This window comes from Heliconius melpomene, chromosome 18, assembly GCF_056956725.1.
Source record: "Heliconius melpomene rosina isolate 202511_hmr_F chromosome 18, ASM5695672v1, whole genome shotgun sequence".
NCBI classification, from domain to species: domain Eukaryota; kingdom Metazoa; phylum Arthropoda; class Insecta; order Lepidoptera; family Nymphalidae; genus Heliconius; species Heliconius melpomene.
In genome coordinates, this window is record NC_140406.1 from 16,054,725 (window position 1) to 16,078,997 (window position 24,273).

At 33.4% G+C, this 24,273-nt stretch overlaps 1 protein-coding gene across 8 annotated transcripts in view; it reads right to left on the bottom strand.

Moving 5' to 3' along the window:
- NfI (Nuclear factor I) overlaps positions 1 to 15,234 on the bottom strand; it is a 47,078-nt gene extending 31,844 nt beyond the window's left edge. For 7 of the 8 annotated variants that reach the window (XM_085202329.1, XM_085202333.1, XM_085202328.1 and 4 more), the window contains exon 1: positions 15,099 to 15,234. In XM_085202329.1, the coding sequence (XP_085058455.1) occupies positions 15,099 to 15,176 (78 nt within the window). In that variant the 5' untranslated portion in view covers positions 15,177 to 15,234. Of the gene's footprint in view, positions 1 to 15,071 lie in introns of all 8 variants that reach the window. The other variant, XM_085202332.1, reaches the window with a different exon arrangement.
- Between the last annotated feature and the right edge of the window lie 9,039 nt (positions 15,235 to 24,273).

The window sequence follows — 24,273 nt, forward strand, 5'->3', positions numbered from 1 at the left end:
GATGTCTGTATGAATTATATTGACTCAGTACAAAATGCATATAAATTGGAACAAAGAAGAGCTTAACTCACAACGCCCTCTCAGTTAACATTGTTAGAATAACCTTTGATAGATTCCTTCAAATGATCGAATCTTAGCCGAACGCCTATTATGTAAAAGTTATTTCGTAATCACAACTACTGAACTGAACTGGAGCAGACCTACAGATCTCACGATCGCAATCACGTACTCCTAGCTCGCACTTGAAAACGTGAAGATAACTCAGGATGCAGCCATTAGTGTAATAGAAGTCGTCGAGCGTCCAAAATCATGCAAATCCCGCAATCAAGCTCGAAAATCGGCGAAAATTATTCACGTGCAGTGCAACTCCAAATCCTGCTAAGACGACGACGTCTCGAACACCAACGGATGACGTTTAACGGCAATCGTATGCAAATATATCCCGGGGCTGTCCGGGATGGTGCGGGATTACGGCTACCCACATCACTAATCCCCGTGTAAGTTAGTTCACTGTTGTCGGGGCTTAACGTAAGATATTGGGCTCGTATGTTTGAATATTGGTCTAATGTATACACTGATAAATGCACTAGTGACGTCGAGTTATGACAATATCGCCTCGATAATTTGCTCTGCGCGGTTAGTGCCGGCGTGCACAATATACTATAGTGATGTACCGATTCCTGGGAACGCAGTATCGATATTCGGACAATGCAATAAAATTATTATACGATCTAATCGCATAATGGTATTCGATCGTAAATCATTATTAATAAGATATTGCTAGCAAAGCTAGTTACATGAGGAGCAAATGAAGATGGCGCCAGACGCAGAGCACATTTAAATCATACATATATTGATCATTAATTCATCGCATAGATCACACTCGGAGAAAACACTTGAAATTCTACGCCGTCCTCGCGCTTCTACGGAATACCAAGTAGGGAGCGACACCGCCCCGCAGTGCTCTTTATTAAAATTAGACAAAAATGCATTTCTGCAAATAAAGAAACGAAAGTCACGTCTCTGGTTAAGTGCCGCCCGTTTCAATAGCCCCCGACGTCATTAGGAAGAAAGAAGTAATTAAAAGTCCGATAAAAAATCTCAAGAACAAAAGTCGGCGTCCCGGCGCGTACGTGCGGCGCGGCTAGAGCTAGTATTGCTAGTAAACAATCCATAATCAAAAAAATCAGCAAGTATTCACTATAAACACGATAGTGGTTGGCAAGGCTGCGAGGCGCTCCCGATTAGACTGCGCCATCATTCCGTCGGTTCATTCAATATTTTTTTTACCGAACGCTGTAATTTCTTGGCTCGAACGCATCCGTTTACATGCCAAACAATAAATTTATTAGCCGACCGGAGGAGTGGCAACACTGGAGCGCGTCACTCGTCAATACGTCACCGATTGCGTGGAATTTTGAACATTTTGGAAATGGATTTGAAGCGGCGCGATCGATCCGTGCGCGCCCATTATATAACGCGCCGTCAAGGTGACTCGTCCGAACCCACTACTGTATCTATTTTAGTTCGAATTTCATAAATATCCCGTGACAGCTCATCTCTCCTCTCCCGCGTGCTTCGCTTCGGCGGCCATCTTCGCGCGGGTTGCGTAACCGTCGGGCTCCGATGTCGCCCCGAAATACGCCGGAGCGTCGTTCCGAAACGCCGGCGGCGTCCTTGCTAATTTTAAAGTCCTTTCCTAAAGTTTATCGCCTGTGAGGTAATGGAGGTGTGACGTAGCGCTGGCAGCCGCCGGACGCGTACGGCGAGCGGCGAGAAAAATTGTCGGCCGCGTGCGAGGTTAAATATAGCCGTGTCCCGACGCACCTCGCGGCGTCGCGGCACATCACTAGTGCACGGCGGGCTCGATACCATCGGAAAACTAATCGTATATTACCGCGCGTGTCCGGCGGCAGATGCGCCGACCGAAATGGCCGACGACCACCATCAATATAGCCGACCTAATTGAATATTATACGGCAATTTGTGTTACCGAAAATCTGGCTGGGAGCGTGCGGTGGCCGTATATAACGGCTGACGGTGTTAATGTTTTCTATGGGCTTGACACGGCGCGATGCAGTGTTGCAGAACTAAATATAGCCCAGCTGTTTTAGCTCTGGGCCTTAGCGTTTGCGCAACGTCGCCTCGCCGCTGCTCCGCGAGCGAGACACGTTCTATTATCGGAAAAATGGACCGATACGTTGAGAAACATTCTCATTTTCTCTCTTTCTTCACGATTTTCATAACATTCTTGAGAGTTTTTGTATCTCGTAATGTCAGTGCCTACAAAAGAGTTTCAAATGGAATTCTTCTAGAGAAGACACTTTTAAATAAACATAAATCGCGACGATAGACTCAGGATTCCGGTTATAACGTTCTAACGACTCCAGAACCGGGTCAAACGGCTAGTTAAAATATAAAATGGTCGGTTGACAGGCCCATATATTAAATTGAATCGGGAACTGCAGCGCTTGCAACGAAATGCGCACAAACTCACAAATATGTACAATACTTCGTTTTGAATTTTAATATACTTTGATTATATACGAAGTTATTTTGATGTTTTCCCAAAAAACAAGAATTTAGATCATTTAGCGTATTTTGAAACTTGTTCGTCCAGTATTTTTTTAATATGGTAATTTTTTCTTCAATTCAAAAGATAAGAGACTACCTCTAACAAATTTAGACCTATGACCTCTTTTATCGTAAATAGAAAGAGAGAAATTTAATATACTTTATAATATTTTTATTTTCGTTTGTATATTGAATATGTCTTAAAACAATAAATTTTGCTGATCGCGCCGTCGCGCGTCGTGCTGAGTGCAACTAATTTGCCTAGCAGAGGGGAGAAATGAAAGTAATTTGAATATAAACGTTTCTCTAAGTGAAGATCGAACTCATAACCAAAGGCATTTTCAGTCTCATTGTACCACGACGGCGTTTAATTTACTTTTATAAATCAATTAAAAGATATTAAAAATTATAAGCATACTACACACATGCATAATCAAAGGCTGCAGTTGAGTGCAATACGCCGCCCTTATAAGTGAATTATGTAAGGAAAGCTCGATGGTATCATATCACTACATCTGAAGCCTCGTCACGGACACGCTTAGTATAAAAAAGAGGTTCCTTAAAGAGTTTACGTACATACGTACATTTATCTCTAAGTTTTATCTCGTTTTCATTATATCTTCTGAGAAACTTTAAAATATATTGAGAAAAACGATGCTTACAAATCTTCTTAGAGGTCATCTGACTGTAAACGCTATCGTTGTGGATTCTATTCCTACTAGAGGAATGTTTTTTTTTTTTCTCTGGCAATATGATAATGCCTGCCATTGAGTACCACTAAGCAACGGATAAAGTCTCAATAATTAAACGGTGGACGGTGCGTAGCAACACAGTGTTTTATAACTAGGTTTTCCCTGCCTACCCTGCCATAAGGAGGATACAGAGTGAACCTGAAAAAGTCATGAAAACTTCTAGATATAAATTTTATGAAAAATTGCATTAAAAAATATCTTCATGACATACTTAACATAATTGTGTATATATACAGCATACTAGCAGCGTTTAAAGATTTTTTTTATTTATTTTTTACTTATTGGAGAGTAAAGAAAGAAGTATATGGCAGAGTAGGTAGAGGGAACCTAGTTTTTAGACGCTCCAACCAATATTTTACGAGATATTGTGTTTAGTGGTGGTACTCAATACCGTGCTGCCTCACCAAACTTGGGTAGTAAAAGAATTCACTAAAAATAAAGAAAACTTACTAAAATTCCAGTATGAAATCCACAAAAGTTAAGACGTAAAAACAAAAGAGGGTAGCCATAATAAATTTTATGACAGTGTTATTATAACAACAGAAATAGCAGTAGTACGTCATCTTAATATCCAGCCTCCATCGACCACTTAATTCAAAGTTAAGGCTTTATGGCTTCTCCAAGTTGTCCCATAACTTCAACTGGATATAGGAAATCTATTCACAGATAATGCTCAAACTACTTTTTGCCATTAATGGCGAAACTTACAGCTCCCTTGATGGTAACTAGACTTTTGATAAGAAACTAAAGTTCTTTTTTTCAGTTTCACGCTATATCCTGCCATATAGCTCAAAGGACTTTGTTCGCGGACAGAGCAAAAAAAATTTACTTGTAATATTTTTAATAATTCTTTCTCCATCTACAGAGTATATAGAATAGCAAGTATAATAGTCTTTTTTCAATTTACCTTTTTTAATTTAATTAAAGCTATAAATAAACACACAAATACGATTTACAATTATAATATCACCACTGAAGACCGCCCTGGAAAATATCTCCAGATACGCTCACAAATAATTGTCCAACGCGTTTGCCGTTATTACCCCAAAAAACATACACAATATTCAATTACACTAAAATATTTCTTTATCTTAGGAAGACATCTAAAAAATCACTTTCAATTCAGCGGTCTTACAGAGTTACTGAAGTTAAGCTGTGGACGTCTTAAGAGATTTGCAACAAATATTTGTGTAGCTTACACAAACATGGCGACCAACTTAGTGTGCTAGTCAAATATTCAATACCGCTAAGTTTTTAAAGCGTCGCTTTGTTTCACGACATTAACAGGGTTTTTTTTAGGTTCACGCACATAGCGGGGCAAGCAAAGGGAACCTGGAAGCCTAGTGCTATGATATTCTGTTGCTATTAAGACACTTCCGTTCCCCATTTTCTGCAGAATTTTCGGCATTACGTACTCAACGCTACGTATCGAACTAAAAAAATATTTCCTTCACAAAGCCTGACGTTATGTTTGGTCACTATCACTGCTTGGACAAAAAGTGAGAATGGAAAGATGATGATAATTTCTAGAAAATCCAGTAGATACGTGAAGCTAAAATAAAAGACTTATGAAATCAACAAAAAGGAATTTTCTAAGCCAAAAATAAATGTTCATAGAAAATGTTAATAAAAGTATCCGTTAAAACTAAATACTACAAAAATATCAACGTAGACAATTTCAACTTTTATTTTTAAAGAGTCTGCGAAGGTAAAGGCTATTGTATCGTTATCAGCAAGGGTAGCTTATTCCGATACTCTATCGAGATCTGTCTCCTACACGCCACGCCGAGATATGTAGAGATGATTTGTAACAATTGGAAAGCTCTAACATTTTTATTATGTACAATAAAATTAATTAATAGTATTAATACATTTATTTTAAGCTTTCAGTTATATAAGGAAGTACTGCAAATTTATTTAAACTCTACAATTCGAAATATAAGTAGCGCTGCCGCCCAGTATAATATTTTTAAATCTAAAAACCATAAAAAGTTCAAAAAAGGGGAAATTATATAATACAAAGTATTTTCAGACATTACGTATTTCCGCTACTCAATAACTCGAAAATGGACGAAAAGAAGGCAATATTTATAAGACACAGCGTGTTACTTTAAAAAATAACGATATCTTTTATTTATAATGAAAACAAACTGTAGCCAATCCAAAATGCACTTCATATTGTATTCAATGGAAAATTAAACATACAAAACAACATTCAAATATTTCTTTATATCTCTAAATCGATATCGGAGGTCGATGAAAATCACAAATGAACAGACAAGGTGTTAAACAGCGTGTAATACGTATTCCGTAGACGCAAAGTTTCCATTGATTCCATCTTGGTAAGTTCGAAAGTTGCCAACTCCGGCCGCTGCCTACCTACTGGTACCTAGTGCTACGTTTGAACTGATTTTGATGTCTTCTGGAGCTAACAACTTGTTGTTTAAACAAATATTAAGGAACTTCAATTTAAGTTTTGTCGCTTTAGGTATTGTTTATATATAAATTTTTATAAAGCTTATTTGATAGTCCGCTTTATTTTTCATGTGGGAGGGTAAGAAAAAAGTACCTAACTCCGTATTCCTCATTCCGGCTAAATTCAAGACACTACGTATTGATTGGTGTTACTTAACGTCGCATCACGTCTATCAGAGCGAGAACATGAAAATAATTCACCTCATAGAGATTTAAGTAATTACCATATTCGGACCTCGGTGCCGTCACTGAAATACTTTAGTATTTTTTTTTTCTTTTAAAATTTTCTATTCCGAAAGAAACACAGCGTGAAGTAAGCTAAGAATGAAATATTCACACTATTTTGAAATATTATTACTACTGAAGCTTTTGCCAACTCCTGGCAACTCGCATAACAGCCAGCCTTGACTCTGGTCACTGTCAATGTCATCCATCAAAAATAAGTGACGGCCATCATCAGGCTTGAGCGTGGCTCTATGGTAGAGTCATTTAATAAAGCAAAGTAATGCAAGAAAATATAAACAATATTATTATTATTTTCAAGCATATCCTATAGCTATCATAGGAGGGAGGACATCCTTTGGGACATTGTCTGAATGTAGACACATTGATAGTGGATTCGATTCGGAATTCGGTGTAGCTGAATTGACAATACGTAGGGTTAGGCAGGGAACCTAGTACTAATACACTCGGTTCGCAACTGTACAGTCCAACTCTGTGCTAGATAATATATATAAGTAGGCCGTGTCATACCCACATATCAGGTGGCAGGTTGTGTTATGGAGTTCTCGGTGTTATCGCGCGCAGTGCACGTAAGCGCGTGTGCTACCTACTGGGGCTTATCTTAGAGTTGATCTTAAATTAACAAATAAACAATAATGGTAGCCTTAACACTGTTTTAGCGCGTTTTCATGATATATTATAGTGAAATATCGTGCCTTGTGGGTAGACAAAAACTATTGTTATCTGCAATGTACTTACAAAATGGAAGATTCATAGCTATATTAAAATGTATTAATAAATTAAAGATTGATTTCACCATACATACTCGTACATACTCATATCCTTTCCTAAAATGTGTGGATATCTGGGTCTCAATATCTAATTTTGATAAAATTTATTTTTAATATGCCTTCTAACTTTTGAAAATAATCCTAAATTTTGTTAATGTTAATGTTGTACATTTATGAAAATTCAAATTGAAATAGTAAATGTTAAAAGATCATTATACTGAAATATTATACCATTCCAACAAGGCATAATTATAATTTATAATTTTCTTTTTTTCGAAATCGATTATAACAATACTGTTAGTACTGTATAATACTACACCGAATTACTTGAACAGAACAAGAATTGTTACGCTAAGTTAACTGAACTGAAAAATAAATAGGGGCTGAAATCTTCGAAGTTTGATATTTTCGTTTATAATTTTCTTATTCTACTTATTACTATTATTATTTTGACTCAAAAGTTTACACTATGTTTCATATATTAGTTTATTTTATCTTATATTTCTTAATAATTTTATAAACGTGAAATTGAATATAATTGTGGATGTTTGTTAGACTTTCATGCAAAAACTCCTGAACAGATTTAATTTAAACTTTACAGTAATAAGCTGATGACGTATCAGAACAACATATAAACAACAAAGAATAACATATAAACTACAATTTATGTAAAAATTTTGGCTGTAATATAATAAGGTTAAGGGCCTCTAGTGTATGTATATTTTCGTAGCAAATCCTCCTAAATACTTCATTTAACAAAGCTATTCGGGCGTAGTTTAGAGGAAGTGCCGTATTATAATGCTGTGTGATCGTAAAAAAGAATCACCATGTCATAGGCGACAGATTTAGCACCGACTGACTCCACTGAGATAATTGAATTGAATTATTTATTATAACAAAATAACTAATAATATATATGAAAATAGCTTTAACATGAAGTTTTCATTCGCATCACTGTAAATTAAAATTGTGTATTGTATAACAAGAACGTTATTTTTGTACTAAATTGTTAAATAGTAATAAATAAAGAAAAATAAAAAATATATACAAGTTACGTAGAAGGAACGCTGTGTAATACAGCCTATAGCCGTATATATATATATATATATATATATATATATATATATATATATATATATATATATATATATATATATATATATATATATATATATATATATATATATAGCCCTGTTTCTTTTTCAACAAATGGACTATCTAACAGAAAATTATTTAAAATTCGAATATAGTCCCGGAGATTGATAATGGTTTGAACTACACAAACTCTGCAACTTTATTACATATATAGTTTTTTTTAGCTCCACGTTGTATTCCCGAATATAACAAAATACAGTAGGTAGAGGGAACCTGGAAACTTAGTGTTAAAACAGTTTCGTTTCCTAAGTTCTGGTGGAACTCAAAGCGGCGCTTCGTCTGGTTACCAGAGCGATGAAAATATAAAATATTTCCTTCCCTCGAGTGGTATTGAGTCCACAATCGTCGCCTTTACAGTCGTACGCTTTTACCCCTGCACTACGTACACGGTACGGTACTACATAATATCGTTATATTAAAATAACTGATAATATGTATAAAATTATCAAGTTGTGGAGAGCGACTTCTTTTAGGTAGACTATAAGACTGAAAATGGAATTTAGAGAATCCATCTCTTAGCTCATAGTATTAGCCTACAATACTCAAGGCATCTTCAAGCCAGATCTTAGCGTCCTACGTTTAGTAATTGCGGTTGTATACTATGTATAATATGTCTGTGTGTATTGATAGATTATTTGAAATGATTTTACGCCGTTGTAATATTGTAGAAGAAATGACGATGATTGTAGTGTAGATTTCAAAATCGCTATGAAAACTTCCACTCAGACGACTCATAGTTAGTTCTCTGCATTATTTTTTTCAGAGAATAAATAGTAGCGCATTAAAATTTTAAAAATTATCTGAAAAAAATAATTATTGGGAATGCATAATGCATATACACATTTTAAGTCCCTAAGGTGACCTTGATCGAAACAAATGTAAATGGACTATTAACCAAAAAAAATTTTTTAATTCGGACCAGTATTTCATGAGATTCACATGTTCAATCAATTTATATAGACATATAGATAAATAAATTAAAAACTTACCTTCAAAATAACATTTTCTCTTACTAAAAACCTTAATATATATATTCAGTCGATACCAATACCGTACGTAGCTTGCGTTGTACCGGTATACTCGTATCGTAAAATAAACGGGCGGTAAGCTGATAGCCATTACGTAATATAATTAACCATTCCATAGAGATAATTGATTGTTCATCAGAGCTTCAACCACAGTTTTTCAATACCAAAAATACCAATCCTCTAATGGACTTCTCTTTGCCTTTGATTTAAAAAACATAAATGTTTAAAAAATAAAAGGATACGTGCATAACATTCTTGCTGTAGGGTAGTGCAGGAATCATGCACATTTACAAAACTTCAAAATTCGACTAGAAAACTAGTTTTTATTAAATTACGGTAGATTTTTTATCTGTATTAAGTTACTTGTAAAATATGACACAAAAAATATTAGTCAAAAGAAAATCTAGTCGAATTTAGGAAAAAAAAACAAAATCAAGATCAGTTATATACAAGACGTTTCTGCGTAAATGAAATATTTTGTTTAGTTACGTATATTTTATACAAAAAAAGATTTTTTTAAACTATTTACGCAAAAACGTTAATAGTGACTAATATATAATTACAGTGGAGCTAATTGTTTTAATCAGATTTTAACCGTAAAATTTAAAAATAGATAAATTAAACCACGGCTTAACAAAAAAATACCATAGTTTTAAGTAAAATTACATTGTCCAGTTGAAATCTTAGAACAATCAGCTCTATATCAACATTAACAGTTAGTGAAAACATCCAAACACCGAAAGTGGCAAGGTGATAGAAAGAGAAAAAAATATAACACGAGAAAGGGACGGGGATAACATCGAATATATTTGTTAAAACACCGATGCGCGGGCGCCGTGCGACTACCGGCCGGGTATTTTTGGCTAGTTTTTTTTTATATTTTTTTTTGTTAAAACACATTTTTTTCTAGTTGAAACGCTAAGGTCTTATATTTTAGTTTATCTTTCCGTTGTGTTAAAAATTGTTCCGTTTTCTTAATAGTTCTTCCGTCACGTTAAAAATTGTTCGGTTCGAATGTCAAATCGTTTTATCGTTATTTTTGAATAGCACTTTTTTGTGTGTATTTTTAAGCTTTCCATTTAAACGACATATTTAGTTAGTTGTATTTCTTTCATTAGTTTATATTTTTCATTATTTAAGTCAGTTATATACTTTTAATAGATTTAAGATTCCTTAAATTTTTAATATTGTTTTGTAGTGTTTTCTTTATTTCCTTATTTTTTTATGTATTGTATTTTTTATTTTATGTTTGAATGAAAAGAGATTATTATATTATTGAACCATCTAAATATTACTTTGTGTTTTAATATTAATTAATTTTATAGTAATTACTATACTAAACTATTTATTGAAAACTGAATACATTTATATATCTTTTATTTAGTTCAACAACGACGTATAAGCACTTTTAAATATATTTCTTCAGCTTCACGCTGTAACCCGCATAGCAGACAGAATAGGCAGAGAGAAATAGAGTGAGGAAACGGTACTCTCCGTCGCACGAATTAAATACGTGAATATATGCAGAAATATTATTTACAAACTTTCATTGCGTCTTCTACGATATTTCAAAATGTACAAATATGTTATGATTTCACCATAAATTATTGATATATTATTGATAGAACATTTATAAAAACAGATATTTTTCTGCTTTTTTTGAAAACAAGCTAAATATTAGGGCAATTGTCACTGTACTTATTAGTCTCTAAATTAACTAAGAACTCCTAACAATACAATGGAAAAAATGTTTATATTTTCGCACAGGTATTCGCTTCATATAGCAAAATAGACACAGGTAATGTAATTTTAAGACACAACGTTCCCCATTCTCTGCCGAATTTCAGGGAAATTGCGTATTAATTGTCGGATCTAAAGCGAACAAAATAAATTATACGTTCCCTCTACGCCACTACGCCACAACGACCTTAGAAAATAAAGTCTATACTATAACAATAATAGAACTAAACAAAGCTTATATTCAAAGCTATGGAACATAGAAAGAAAGACTTATTCAAAGTAAAGTTCCCTTGAAAAATGTTATTCTTGTCCTGTTAAAGCGTCCGTAGCGCTTAGTTGCTAAACGCCACCGTTTTGCGGCGAATTGAAATTGCCTGGTTTTTTCTCTTATTTACTTCTACTTCCTTTATATAGAATGTTAGTTTTGTTTAACGTTGAGTGCCGCTCGTGGCGGATTGTAGTAGTTTTAATGGGTGTAGGTTAGAATTTCACTTGAATTGTTTTTCAGCTTCATGATTTATCCCGCATATAGAAGGAAGAAACCTAACGACACGACTCTCCGCTCTCTGCTTTGGGCCCAAATTCATTGCATGTAGAGGCGAAACTCAAAAGAAATTCATTTCCTCGAGTGGGAGTTTGATTCCCATTTGTTTACAGTCAAACATTATCTGACTTCGCCGCATTAGCCTAAACTAACTTATACAAAGAAAATATATATTCCGATAACTGTTCATAAAAATCTAAGTAAACCTATGAACCATTTAATAAACTTATAAACAAGGAAACAAGTCATATTCACGCTTAAAGCAAAACTTCAAATACATTTAATTCAAAGTAAACAAAAATCTAAACAACATACCTACGGCGTTAGTGCTGACGCTAGACGACGACTAGCGGAGCATTGAAATGGAAAATACGTAAATACTATAGAAGAATCTATACAATAAATGTTTAATATAATATATTTAGTATGAGACCACTAATATGTAACTGTGACTTCGTCTACATTATCAAACGGAAGAAGATTTTTTAGTAACACGTTAATTTCCACATAACAGAGCAGGTAGAGATATAACCTAGTGTTATAAATTAAGATACTGCATATTAGGTTTCGAAACTCTAACAGCAATTCATTTCCCCAAATCGGAATCGAACTCACAACTACGTTTACAATGCCACAATGATCTCAGTCAAAATTCAAAGAAAATAGGAAAATTTAAGTTATTTTGTTTAAAGTTTTAAAAAACTGCGGATAAGCGCTGGCACGCGGCGGAGCGAGAGCGAGAAGCGTGCAGCTTCAGGTGCGTTTAGCATTTCTATTATTTTCTTCTCTAAACTTTTGTAAGCATATTTGCAATGTTTGGGTTTATACTGGTAAATGTATATTCTTTAAAGCATTTTAGATTTATATATAAAGTTATATGGGATTTTTACTAATAGTTTTTGTTTTTATTGAGTTTATAGTGATAAAATAATATAAGATATGTATGTATAACTTTTATATATAATGAAGAGTCTTAACATTAGGTTCCCTCTATATGCCCTGTTATACGTGAAAAAGCCTGAGGCTGTTTGTATAAAAATAAAGTCGATATATTTTTTGTCTAATTGAACCTGAATAATCAAAACAAAAGGGTATTGTCCCCTTTTCTCTATATTTACTTTAACACGTAACATATTTATGCACATGTATGTAAATGCTTAACGTGCTTTGCCAAACTGTACACCATCAACCTATCAAACTGATAGCATATAAATTCTTGTAAATTGTTCGAAAATTATTTACATTGGCATATAAGTATCGTCGTTAAATTATATTATGCTATTATACTTTTATTCTATTTTTATATATAGATATATTTATGTTTAAAATGATGACAAAATAATGGAATTTCTCTACGTATTATATAGGTAGCGCAGTGGGACGTCTGAGTGTAAACACGATGGTCGTAGATTTCATTCTCGCTAGGAATTTCGAGAAACGAATTATTTTCATTTAAATACGTAATTCAACCCAAATGAAATAACATTTATTTTCTCACTCACTTTTGTCTTTAATTACATATTTCTATCGATTTAATGTTATTTTTATACATATGTGCATATTCGTATATCAATTTTTCTATATATTTTTATTTTTTTATACACCATCCTACTCAATACAATCTAATCTAACAAAGCGAAATACCTATGAAAAATAATTTTAATATAATCATTCCCCAAAGTGAGAATGAAACCCACAACCATTGAAACTTACTCCTCCACGATGAAGGTCAATGCGGCACGACGGCCTACCATAATAATTATACCATAACTATTAATTCAATTACTAAAACGAATCATAACATCAACTCAAATTGACTCTACATTTAAAAACTATATAGGAAATATTTCTAATTATTAATATATAATATTTATTATTGGCATGTATTAGGTATATATGAAAAAATACATAGACAGCCCAAAACCCATCCCCTTCCCATGAGAACGCGAGATAGAATGAATTCCTATAAGAAAATCCTATAAGAATACTGACACTGCAGACTACGGTACGATGGCGTAGTGCAGTTACTCACCATATTGATTTATATTTAATACAGGACAGCTTTTTTACACTAAAAATATTTTTTTTATACTTTCTTTTATAATCATATAGATTTGTATTTAACATATAATATATTATAAAATTTTATATAGTTTCTGTGAAGCTACTTTATAGAGCTCTAAGTACTGGAGAGATGACTCATTTAGGCAATTGAAAGATCTGCAATAGCACATTTTTCGTTATCTAGCCTTATATCTTCATTTTTGTATTTTTTGGGAAATTTTATCGTTAATAATAAAGAATGGTGTATTTTTGCAGATTTAAGTTATAAGGGATATATTTGTTTGAGTTTCAATTTTGAATATATGATATCAGCACGTTTGTAGACACGTGGTGACGAAATTTCGACATGCTTGCTCTACGTTTTGATGAACGTGTTAGTATTTACAAAGTATTCTAATACTATATTTTCTACATATTTTTACCACAGAATCATATTTTTATATGAAAAAGATACTAACCCATAAAGATCAGTTCTGTATAACCTTTAAGAGCTTTTTTTGTATGACGAAATTTTAATATTGCTAAGTAAACTTTGAGGTTTTGATCATTTTCTCTTATTTTACCAACCTTTTACCTTTTTTGTTTTTTACTAGTACATATAATGTTTAGTATTTTATTTTTGTATAATTTATTAAATTATATAATATCAAATATTATTTTCTTTCGTTTTAGATATTTAAAAAAAATTGTAAAATATTTGTAATTCACGCAACTACATTACTTAACCTCAAATTGTAAACAAATATATTAATATCATATATAAAAGAAATAATGTATACTTACATTTTTTATTAATAAATGAAACACAATTACGAAAAGAATGCGTTACATGTTGTTGTTAACTAAAATATTTAGTAAAATAATAACTTTAACCAATTTATATAAGAAATATATACTTTAATATTGATAATATTATACATTTTATTTAGTTTCTTATAAATATTCTTAAGCGAAACAATATATTGAATTGTAGGCTACTTTGCAACTAAAATACACATAAAGGTCTACGCGACTGGAGCTTTCGTAGAGGTCACGATCTAAGAGTACTACCGGTTATTTGGCACAGATTATTTTTTCTTTACGCGAACGTTTGTATTTAAACGGTTTTTTTATTGGTGTTTTTTATGATTATATTGTTTTTGTGTGTTTATTGCATTTTTTTGTTACACCATTATTATAAATTGTGTAACATTGAAATATATTTGTAAATGGCATATTTAGAATTTCCATTTAGGTTTTAGCATATTTTTTTATATCTTTTATAATATTTTTATATTTTACTTAAATTAGTAACATTATTTTGATATATAATACTATTTTGAACGGAATTTCTGAAGTGCTTTCGTGTATTCACATTGTTTTATTAAGCTCGAATGTAAATAGCCGTCGGCAACAAAGTAGAGTATTCTAGGTTGATCCGATGCGAAAAACAAACGCTAAGGAAAACATAGCGCCCGAAGCTTTGCACGGTGAACAACTTCGGCCGTGTCTACCGCTATCGATCTGTTTACAAACTTTACACAAACACTATAAAAATCACCAAAGAAACGCGGATATAATGAAAAAAAAACCAACTTATATAACAATTGAAAACCGATTCGCGCGTAAATTTGACGTTTGACAGTTTATTTTTTTTATTCACGTGCGCCGAAAATACACGGGCGGCGGTCGCGGCGGTAAGCGACATTAGCTCACAACATCTGTTAATATGATCATTGTTAATTACATATGGGCGTTGTTAATATATGTGCACCTGTCCCGAGGAGGGCGCTTGCAGGTAAGTCGCTACGTCGTCCACCATGCAGGCTCGCGGAAGGTCGGGTAGGAACATAATACGCTAAAAGGCGCGCATTGCGTGCGGGCTGCGCGGCGCGCCGCGTCCGACTGGCGCTGTCGGCCCCGCGCCGGGATTCCCCCCTGTCGTCCCCCCTTGGTTTAGGGTTGTACGGGTTTTCCGGGTGGGAAAATAATTTTGTATTTTTATTTATATTGTATTTAGTTTTTAATTATTTATTGTGCGTATGTCAAATAAGTTTTGTAGGTTGTTTCATTTTGTGTACATATGTGATAGGCAATGTATATGAATATAAAAATATAAGTGTATATTTTTATTACAGTACTTTTTTCATTCTCTAAGATAGATACAATATATACAGATACAATTTATTTGGTAAATACAAATCAGTGCTTTGCAAAAATTAGATTTTTTTGGTAAAATAATATTTTGATGTTATATAATATACTAGTGGACCCGGACGCGGCTACGCCTGCTTCAACTATAAGAATATTTATTAAATATATTCATGAAATTATTTTCAATTTTCATTAGAATTAGTAAGGAAATATAGGCCTAAATAATTAAAAAGAATAATAAGTAGATACATATTATTAGAAAAAATTATCTGAGTTATTAAAATGAACCAACAAAAGGATTAAAAGTAACTAAAGGATAGGTATTTCTTAATATTAGGAAAAGTACCTAAAGTATTCCGTGCGTGGGTACATAGATATCAACTCTACGAAATAATTAAACATTTCTCTCTATTAAATAGGATAATTTTAGCGGGCTATATCAAATAAAATAAGAAGAGAACCAAGGTGTAGTTTAAATTAATTATAAACAGCAAATAATTACATAAAAATTAACAATAGTTAGAAAATGTATGAAAATTTTTAAAACTGTCAACGTCATCTGCCCGTTCGCATCGGTCATACTATGCCGCCCGTAGGCTAGGTCATTTGGAATCAGTGACGTCTCGTCAATTATTTATTAGAATGTTATACAGTAAACTATAATTTCAATCTAGATAAAATGCCAAAAGTGACTATTATATTTATTTTCATAAGGATGAATATCAAAATGTCGCGGTAACGGTTGCGTAGCGACGCGACGGTTGTTATTAACATGGCAGAATAAATTGCATGTCAAATTAGAAAGTACTTTAAAATATATTAGTTTATATGTATAATGTAATGTTATATAGCCTATAGCACTTCTGAAGAATGCAGCTTTCATACAAAACAAAAACAATGTAAATCGGACCAGTAGATCCAGAGATCTTAGCGTTCAAACAAACAAACAAACAAACAAACAAACTCTTCCGCTTTATTATATTAGTATAGATGACATAAAATAAAAAGTAAAGATTACAATAATCAATATAATAAGAAGAGTCTTCATCTTTATTACTTCTCTTGAATTCTGACCATTTATAATTTTTTTTTATTTCATATTATCCAATGGCAAAAGGTAGCTCACATATTAATTACATTATTAAGTATAAAATCTAAATACGTTACCTACATAAATACTTATATTTAAAATGTTTAAAAAAGTCAATATTCTCATGTTAAAATAAAAACGTTTTTTTTTTCAATATCAATTTTCCACAAAACCAACCCTACAGCGTAATGCATGCTCTCGCTGCGTCTCGGCGCCGCTCGGACTCGATCGGTACACACTCGGCTATATTCGGAAAGCTCTCGCATTAGACTGAAACAGCTATATAATCATGACATTATATAATCACAAATAAAACTCAACTTAAAGACTTTGAAATAAAGCCTAAATTCCCATAAAAAGAAGAAACCTTCAAGTGTTTTGAAATATCCTAATTTATCGAACTTGCTATCGTCGGTATGCGCCTTTATTGCAAAGATATAAGGGTGATTTTTACTTGCAAGTATTTTTCAGCTGACGCGTCTATAAATGTCACGTATTGGTTATGTGTGAGTGTCCATGTATATGTGTGTGTTGAAAACACATCTTGGGCGGATCGTAGCATTAGGCAGTTTTTTTTCTCAGCTAATCTAATGTTTCTTTTTTTTTATATTACATGTATATATTTACAAAATTGTTGAAAGTATCTAAGTAGTATATAATAAATTTAAATAGGTAAACATTTTGATTTTAGTATTAATGAATACTTTTTCTTAAATAAAAAATAAACAAATAATCTAATAAAGTTTTACAAATACACAACAGCATCACCTCCAATAAAATTATAATGACCGACCAGCAATCAGCCAAATTAACTAAGAATAAATATATAAAAGCGATTTTACATTCTAAAAATAGTCGACACACACGTTAATGGTATAATGCAGATGTACTTGTAGATTAATTCGTCTTGCGCAATAATCACGAGTTCGATTCTCCATTGAAGTTAATTAATTGTTCCACAAATTGGTTTCTACGTATATACGAGTAGCTTGTATTGGAAAACGTGTTTTGGATGTTACTGTAGTCGTTATAGCTGTACTCCTTTGGCTTACTACGATCACTTGATTATAATTTACTAGTTGTCGCCCGTGAATTTGCGTGGACTTGTAGATGCTTTTTTAAGCTTTATGCTGTATCCGGCACATAGCAGGGTAAGCAGATGGAATCTTGAAACTTAGTGATAAGACGCTTCTTTTCTTTATGCAAAGCAAGCCAAGAGGACTTAGTGACACTCCATTCCTCAAATTTCGATAATTTTCACACATTTCAACTATCCAGGACTTAGATTTTTTCTTATGTAATCATTTTCTTAACCAATCGTTGCAATAATAATGTATTAGTTACTAAGAGGTCAAAGAAAACTCAACTCATTAAAATTAAGCAATGCAGTTCTTGTACAATTACCGCTTCACTGCCCTTGACATCTTTAATTATAACTGCTACTACTAGCTTCACGCTGTATCCCTAGCGGAGTAGTCAGAGAGGACGGGGCGCCCAACGCTACGGTCTCTGCATTCCTCTTTCGCCTCGTCCACTGTCATCGACCTCTTCATACATGTCCTCACGCTTTTCATGTGACCTTCCTCCAGTATCTTTGGTACTGTGTTTTCGAAGATCGACCTAGGTCTTCTCCTAAATCTTTAATTATAATCCTTCGATCAACTATATATAATCTATTTATAAACCCAGTAATTTTACTATCTTTCTATTTGTAATTTAAATCTGTATATTAAGCCATATAGCGTAGGTTCCATATCCACCAAAGACAGATTCTATTAGTAGTAGTCTTAAATATTTTTGTAGTAGTTATAGTGGTACCTACTTTTCGCCTAATTGGTGGTACTTAACGCCACGTTTTATCTTGTTATCAGATTGGCTATTGAATTGAACTCACAACCCTCAAGTCTACAGTAAGACTCTATTCCGATGCGCTACGATAGGGTGTTTTATTTCTAACTAGCGACCCTCTTGCGGCTTCGCCCGCTTTTACTACTGGATTATTCATATAATGTATGTTTGCAAAGCATTTAAGATAATGTGAAAATTAATTAAACCCTAATGCAACCCGCATTTTCGTAGTTTCAATAAGGATTTTCCAATTGTTTTACACAGCAAGGATTTTTTAGTAGGTACCGTAATTTTAAATCTGTGCTACTAATCTTTTCAAGTACTTATTAAAATATATTTAAACGGCTATTTTTAGACAGTTAAATGACTATTTTTAAACGGAAGAAATTATAAACAAAAACCTACCTACTAATAACTACTACAAAAAATGTGAAACCAACTATATCGCGCTTAAATAATACATTCAACTCCAATTATCGAATACGTGCAAACGCTTCTAACTAAATCTTCGTTGCTATAGAGGCAGCCGGGTTTTTTTTTTCGAGCTTGTGGTTAATGCTGAAGGGGGTATTCTGTCCCTGATGAAAAGCAAGCACGACGTGGCTGCCTGTGAGGAAAATTAAATAGAATGCATGGGCCGGGAATCAAACACGGGCCGCCCGCGTGGCAGGCGAGCATTCTACCACTGAACCACCGATGCGTGTAAGGCAGGCGGGCGCGGCGGACGCATGGCGAGTGGCGAACCGTTTCGCAGCAAGGATTTTTTGATATTGTAACAACTTCTAAAGTACTTATTAAAATGAAAAACAGTAAAAGACAGTTTTGATCTACATTAAATGGCCAACGTAACTAATGTACTTATTTATATGCTGAGAGTAAGGGATAAGTGAAACTTGAGTAACATACAGCTGATGTGTCAACGGCGGGATGTGTCAACAATTAAATGCGTTTTTCTGTAAAATTATTCGCAATTTCGAAATATTGTAAAAAGCAAATTTTATCTTCGTTTAACGTAGAAAATTAATAAAGTATTTTAAAGGATAAGGATTAATACCATTATGGAAAAAATCCCTCACAATAAAAAATATATTGAAATTATTATTTTTTGACAGAAAAATGATCACTACACGTTATTCTTAAAAGATACGAATATGCTCTCGCGGACTTTTTTGTAGATCTTATTAAGAGGAACAATACTCCAGTACATTTTTTCATGTAGTACTTACCATTAGAGCAGCGCATGCGCGAAAGTGTCTCAACGGGTAGGACTTTATACACATTTATCGTATTTATGTTAATTTACATAAGAATGTACAAATAATAAACTATATATAAACCTTCTACGAAAAACACTCGACTTAATGGTGAATACCGCATCAAAATCCGTTGGGTGGTTTAGAAGAAGAAGAGTTAGAAACAACAGACAGACACGAAAAGCGACTTTGTTTTATAAGATATAGGATAATAGCAAAAGCCAAACAATCTATCGCTTCATAAAATGATTATACAAAACCACAAAACAATATATTTATAGCAATTTCAAATAACCTATAGATAGTTCCGTTCCCGAGCTATCGCGGAACATAAAGCCGGACATGCGGAATTAAAAAGAATAATTGCATCGGCGCCGCGGGCGGCCTATTTTTTGTTACAGAAAACCGAAATAACAAATTTTTAGAGCAACGTTGAACTAATCATAGTTTGTACTGCTATCAAGTATTAATTTAAGTATTTAAGAGCGTCGTGGGGTGGTGGGACAGCATTTAAATGCAAACGTAGGTTTGATTCTTTTTTTTTTATTTCCACTCTGTATACTGCCCATAACAAAGTAGGCAGAAGAAAGGAAGTCACACACCTGTGCCCCTGCGCCACGACTGGCTTCAACATTTTATCTACTAACAAGCAAAGTTTAATTAAAATCAGTTCAACATATCACATATCGATCGCATTTGTTCACATAAGTGTTAATAGTCGGGACACGATATATTTATACATGTTTTGAATGTTAATACCATGAATGTATGGAATTTATGAAACTACCAAAGCTCAACGCTATGGGAATTATGAATTATGTATTACACAACAATGGTACATATATTATATGTAAATATATTATATGTAAATATAATATATGTACTTATTAGATTTTTTCTTTCGAAGAGAAAGTTATTTTTATGCATATGTAAATAGGCGCAATAAAAATTCAAAGTCATCGAGCAGCGGCACAGCGCCGTTAATTCGATTCCTGCCGTGGGAATGAGTTATATTCATTTTCTTTCTCAGGTAACTAGACGAAACGCGGCGTAGAGCTCCATTCAATGTATTGGAACATAGGCGGAGCGTGCAGGATGAAGTGTCTGCTATATGCGGGATATCTGTAACTGTTCCAACGGAATGTGTTAGCACTAAAAGTCTCTCTAGAATTTAATGTCAGACACTCAGATTCCACTCCTCCTTTTCCTCCATTATAGAACATTAAGTGTACGGTGGCAAAACCCCAGGCAACGTGTTTTCCACAAATTAAATTACCCTAATGGGAATCGAACTTGTTGTAAGTTCTCGTCTACAATGAATACACCGTACCACTTCGCCGACATGGCGTCAAAAACATATGCAAATGCTCATAAAAGTATTAGTCAGTGTTTGGTAGCGACACAGCACAACTTCGGTCACCGTCGCGTCCCATCATAATTGTGAGTCCTTCGTGCGTAAGGAAATACTTTTTGGGGCTTTGTTTTCCTCAAAACTATAGCTACGGCTTATATATGAGAAACTTGCAAGTTTTATTATGCTTTGTTAGTTAGAGATTATAATATTTAGAGTTCCGTAATATTTAAATATAATGGAGTGGAGTGGGTCTAGTATAGTTTTTTTCTACTTCTTTATCTCTTTACGGTAAATATAAAATAAATTAAATGTTGTAGCTCATACAAATATTATTGTATCGCAGCAGAAAAGAAGAGATAAGAATATGTGTAATAAGTAATTGCAATGGCTCGATTCTATAAGAGGGAATAAAAAAAGACATAAAGAGGTTGGCGGGAAGCGGATGGGTCCGCAAAGCTGAGGATCGAGTGTGGTGGCAAGAATAGAGGAAGACCTATGTCCAACAGTGGACAAAAGATGGCTGTTGATGATGATGATGATGATGATGAATAAAAAAAGCTTCACATTTTATCTCATCTCCGTTTCTCAATGTCTGCCCAAATTTTGAGACATTGCGTGTTGAGAAGGAGAACTCTACGCCGCCCCTTTTGTCTCGTTACCAGTCCAAAGAAATAGAAATAACTCAAACTCTCGAGTGAGAATCGAACCCCCGTCAAGTTAACGAGACACTGTGTCAGTGCGCCTCCACGGTACCAACGTGAACCTTAATATATTATATAAGTGTAACAATTAATTAATTAAGTTAGAAGGATATATGAATGCGACTGCACTTAGCGCATTCAGTTAAATACTGATAATAATTTATTCGAAGTTGATTAGTAGTAGGGATGTAAAGAGCAAGAATATTACGCCAGTAGTTTTGTTACGTAGAGTAGCTTTTGGCAGAGGCTGGAGGAATTGTGGGGAATTGCTTTTCTTGCAACTTCAAGGTTCCAAATTGGGTAAGTTTACATTTATATAATGAAACTAAACTAAAAAAAAGAGGTTTATCTCAAAAAAATGATGATTATCGCGATTTTTACACATTTTAAATTATTAATATAAATATTTTTGAAAAGCTTAGAACATTATGCAGTTCTGGCCGTGATATAGAGATAGAGTGATAGAGTCTATGGATAGAGTCAAGTTTCCTATAACATTTAATCTATGGTCGGGGGTTTCATTCACATATTATTGTTACCTACTTGCACTTCTAAAAACTAAATTAATATAATATATTTAAATTAATATAATATATTTAAAAACTAAAATAATATATTTAAAAAAAAGATACCATATTATTATATTATCACTCCGAATCTCCGAATAACTGCCAAGTGACGTTGTGGTATAATTCTTGTAGGCGGATCAAATTAAGTTTCTTAGATTTCATTATATATTTATAAATTTATAAGTCTACCTAATAAAAGTGCGACCAATGAAAATTATAAATTTTTACTTAAAATCCTATAATAATTTCCAATGATCATACATAACGTACCTACATTAACGCTGAGGCCAGTCAGGGCGCAGGGGCACAAGAGATGCGGGTTCAATCCCCACTCGAGGAAATGAAGTATTTAATATTTTCATTTCCTCCTAAGTAAAAAAATTATACTTTAGCTTTGTAGTTTCTGATATATAAATAAAATGTTTTTGCTGTTTTACACAACTGTAATTGTATGAAAGGGTAAACATTTTATCATATAAACATATCGTAAAAATGTTAGTGCCATATACTATACATGAATAGCCGTACCGACTACAGCCACTACTAGAAGCTACTGCGCCTACATTTTTATCGTTTTTCGCCTTATAATATAAAAACTCTGTGAACATTGACTTAAGGACTTTTATATGGCTTGTTGTAGTTCAATATTAAATATTTCATTTCCTCACACGCCTGTGCCCTGCGCCACGACTGGCCTAAAATATTTTTAACTATAAAAAACTGTCGGCCACTAATATAGACCATGTTTTGGTAATAAAAAAAGAAGTGATGAAAGAAATTCTGTCAAAATGATATAATTATAAAATATATTTTAATTTTTATTTATTCACTTAATGTTGCTAAGCATAATTTTTTAAACTGGTTTGAACCAATTCCAATAATAACTCTGTTTTGAAATGAATTTTGATCGGTTTTCGTTCCACTAGTAGTTCAGACATTTTGAAGCTAGTTTATCTCAAAATCAACTAATAAAAATTACAGAAAAATATTTAATTAATTCTAATTTTTTTTTGCTTCCATCATCTCTGCCAACCAATTGCTCTATGAATAATCACAGAGCAGTAAATCTAATATAACACAACTAAGAGACTCAAAATCCAGGGTCGTATATTATATTAGGCCGGGAACAGACCGGCTACATTATTCACTAGCTCGTGTGCACTCGGCTTAAATACAGATTTGATTTTCACTACACGTTCCTTTGAACGTACGGTGAGAATAATAAAAGTTTCCAAATTGGAGAAATAAGTAAAACTGAATTCTACTATTTTATCTATATACGAGTATGTATATGTACAAAAAGAATCTGCAGATACTGTCTTGTCGTATTGGGTAATGGGTGACTATCGAATCTACTATATCATATTTTTGTCTTGAGATGTTTACAGCCGCACAATGATAATGAGAATGAGGAAGAACTTGCTCAAATGGTTTGGGCACATCGAGATAATGAGTGGAAGAAGGTCACTGGAGGGGAAGGTCACGTTAAATTCATGTTTGTCGGATTGATGACAATGGACAAGGAGAAACAGTAACACTATGCAGAGACTCCGTTGTCTCTGGCTAGCCGGCTAAGAACAGAACGTAAAGTTTAAAAAAATCTATTAAAACACCATGAGAACTAATAAAACATCACAAAATTCCTTTTAAAAAAGGCGTTATTAAAAATCGTATAAAGCCTTACAGTATTACTTTCCAACTAATTACAGAAAATAAAAGGTCCGTAGCGCCCGCGGCGTCGATGCAGTTACTCTTTTTAATTTCGCCTGTCGGACTTTATGTTCCGCGATAGCTCGGCAACGCGCACTATCTATTGGTTATTTCAGAATTGCTGTGAACGACGTCAGTTTTAATTTCTTTCACTATAAATATAGGTTTGGAATGAATATGTGCTAAAAATTATTTTATGATTTCACGATACTGCCGTGAATGAGGCACAATGAGGCAGGTTAGCATGGCGGTGATTATGTGTTTGATTCC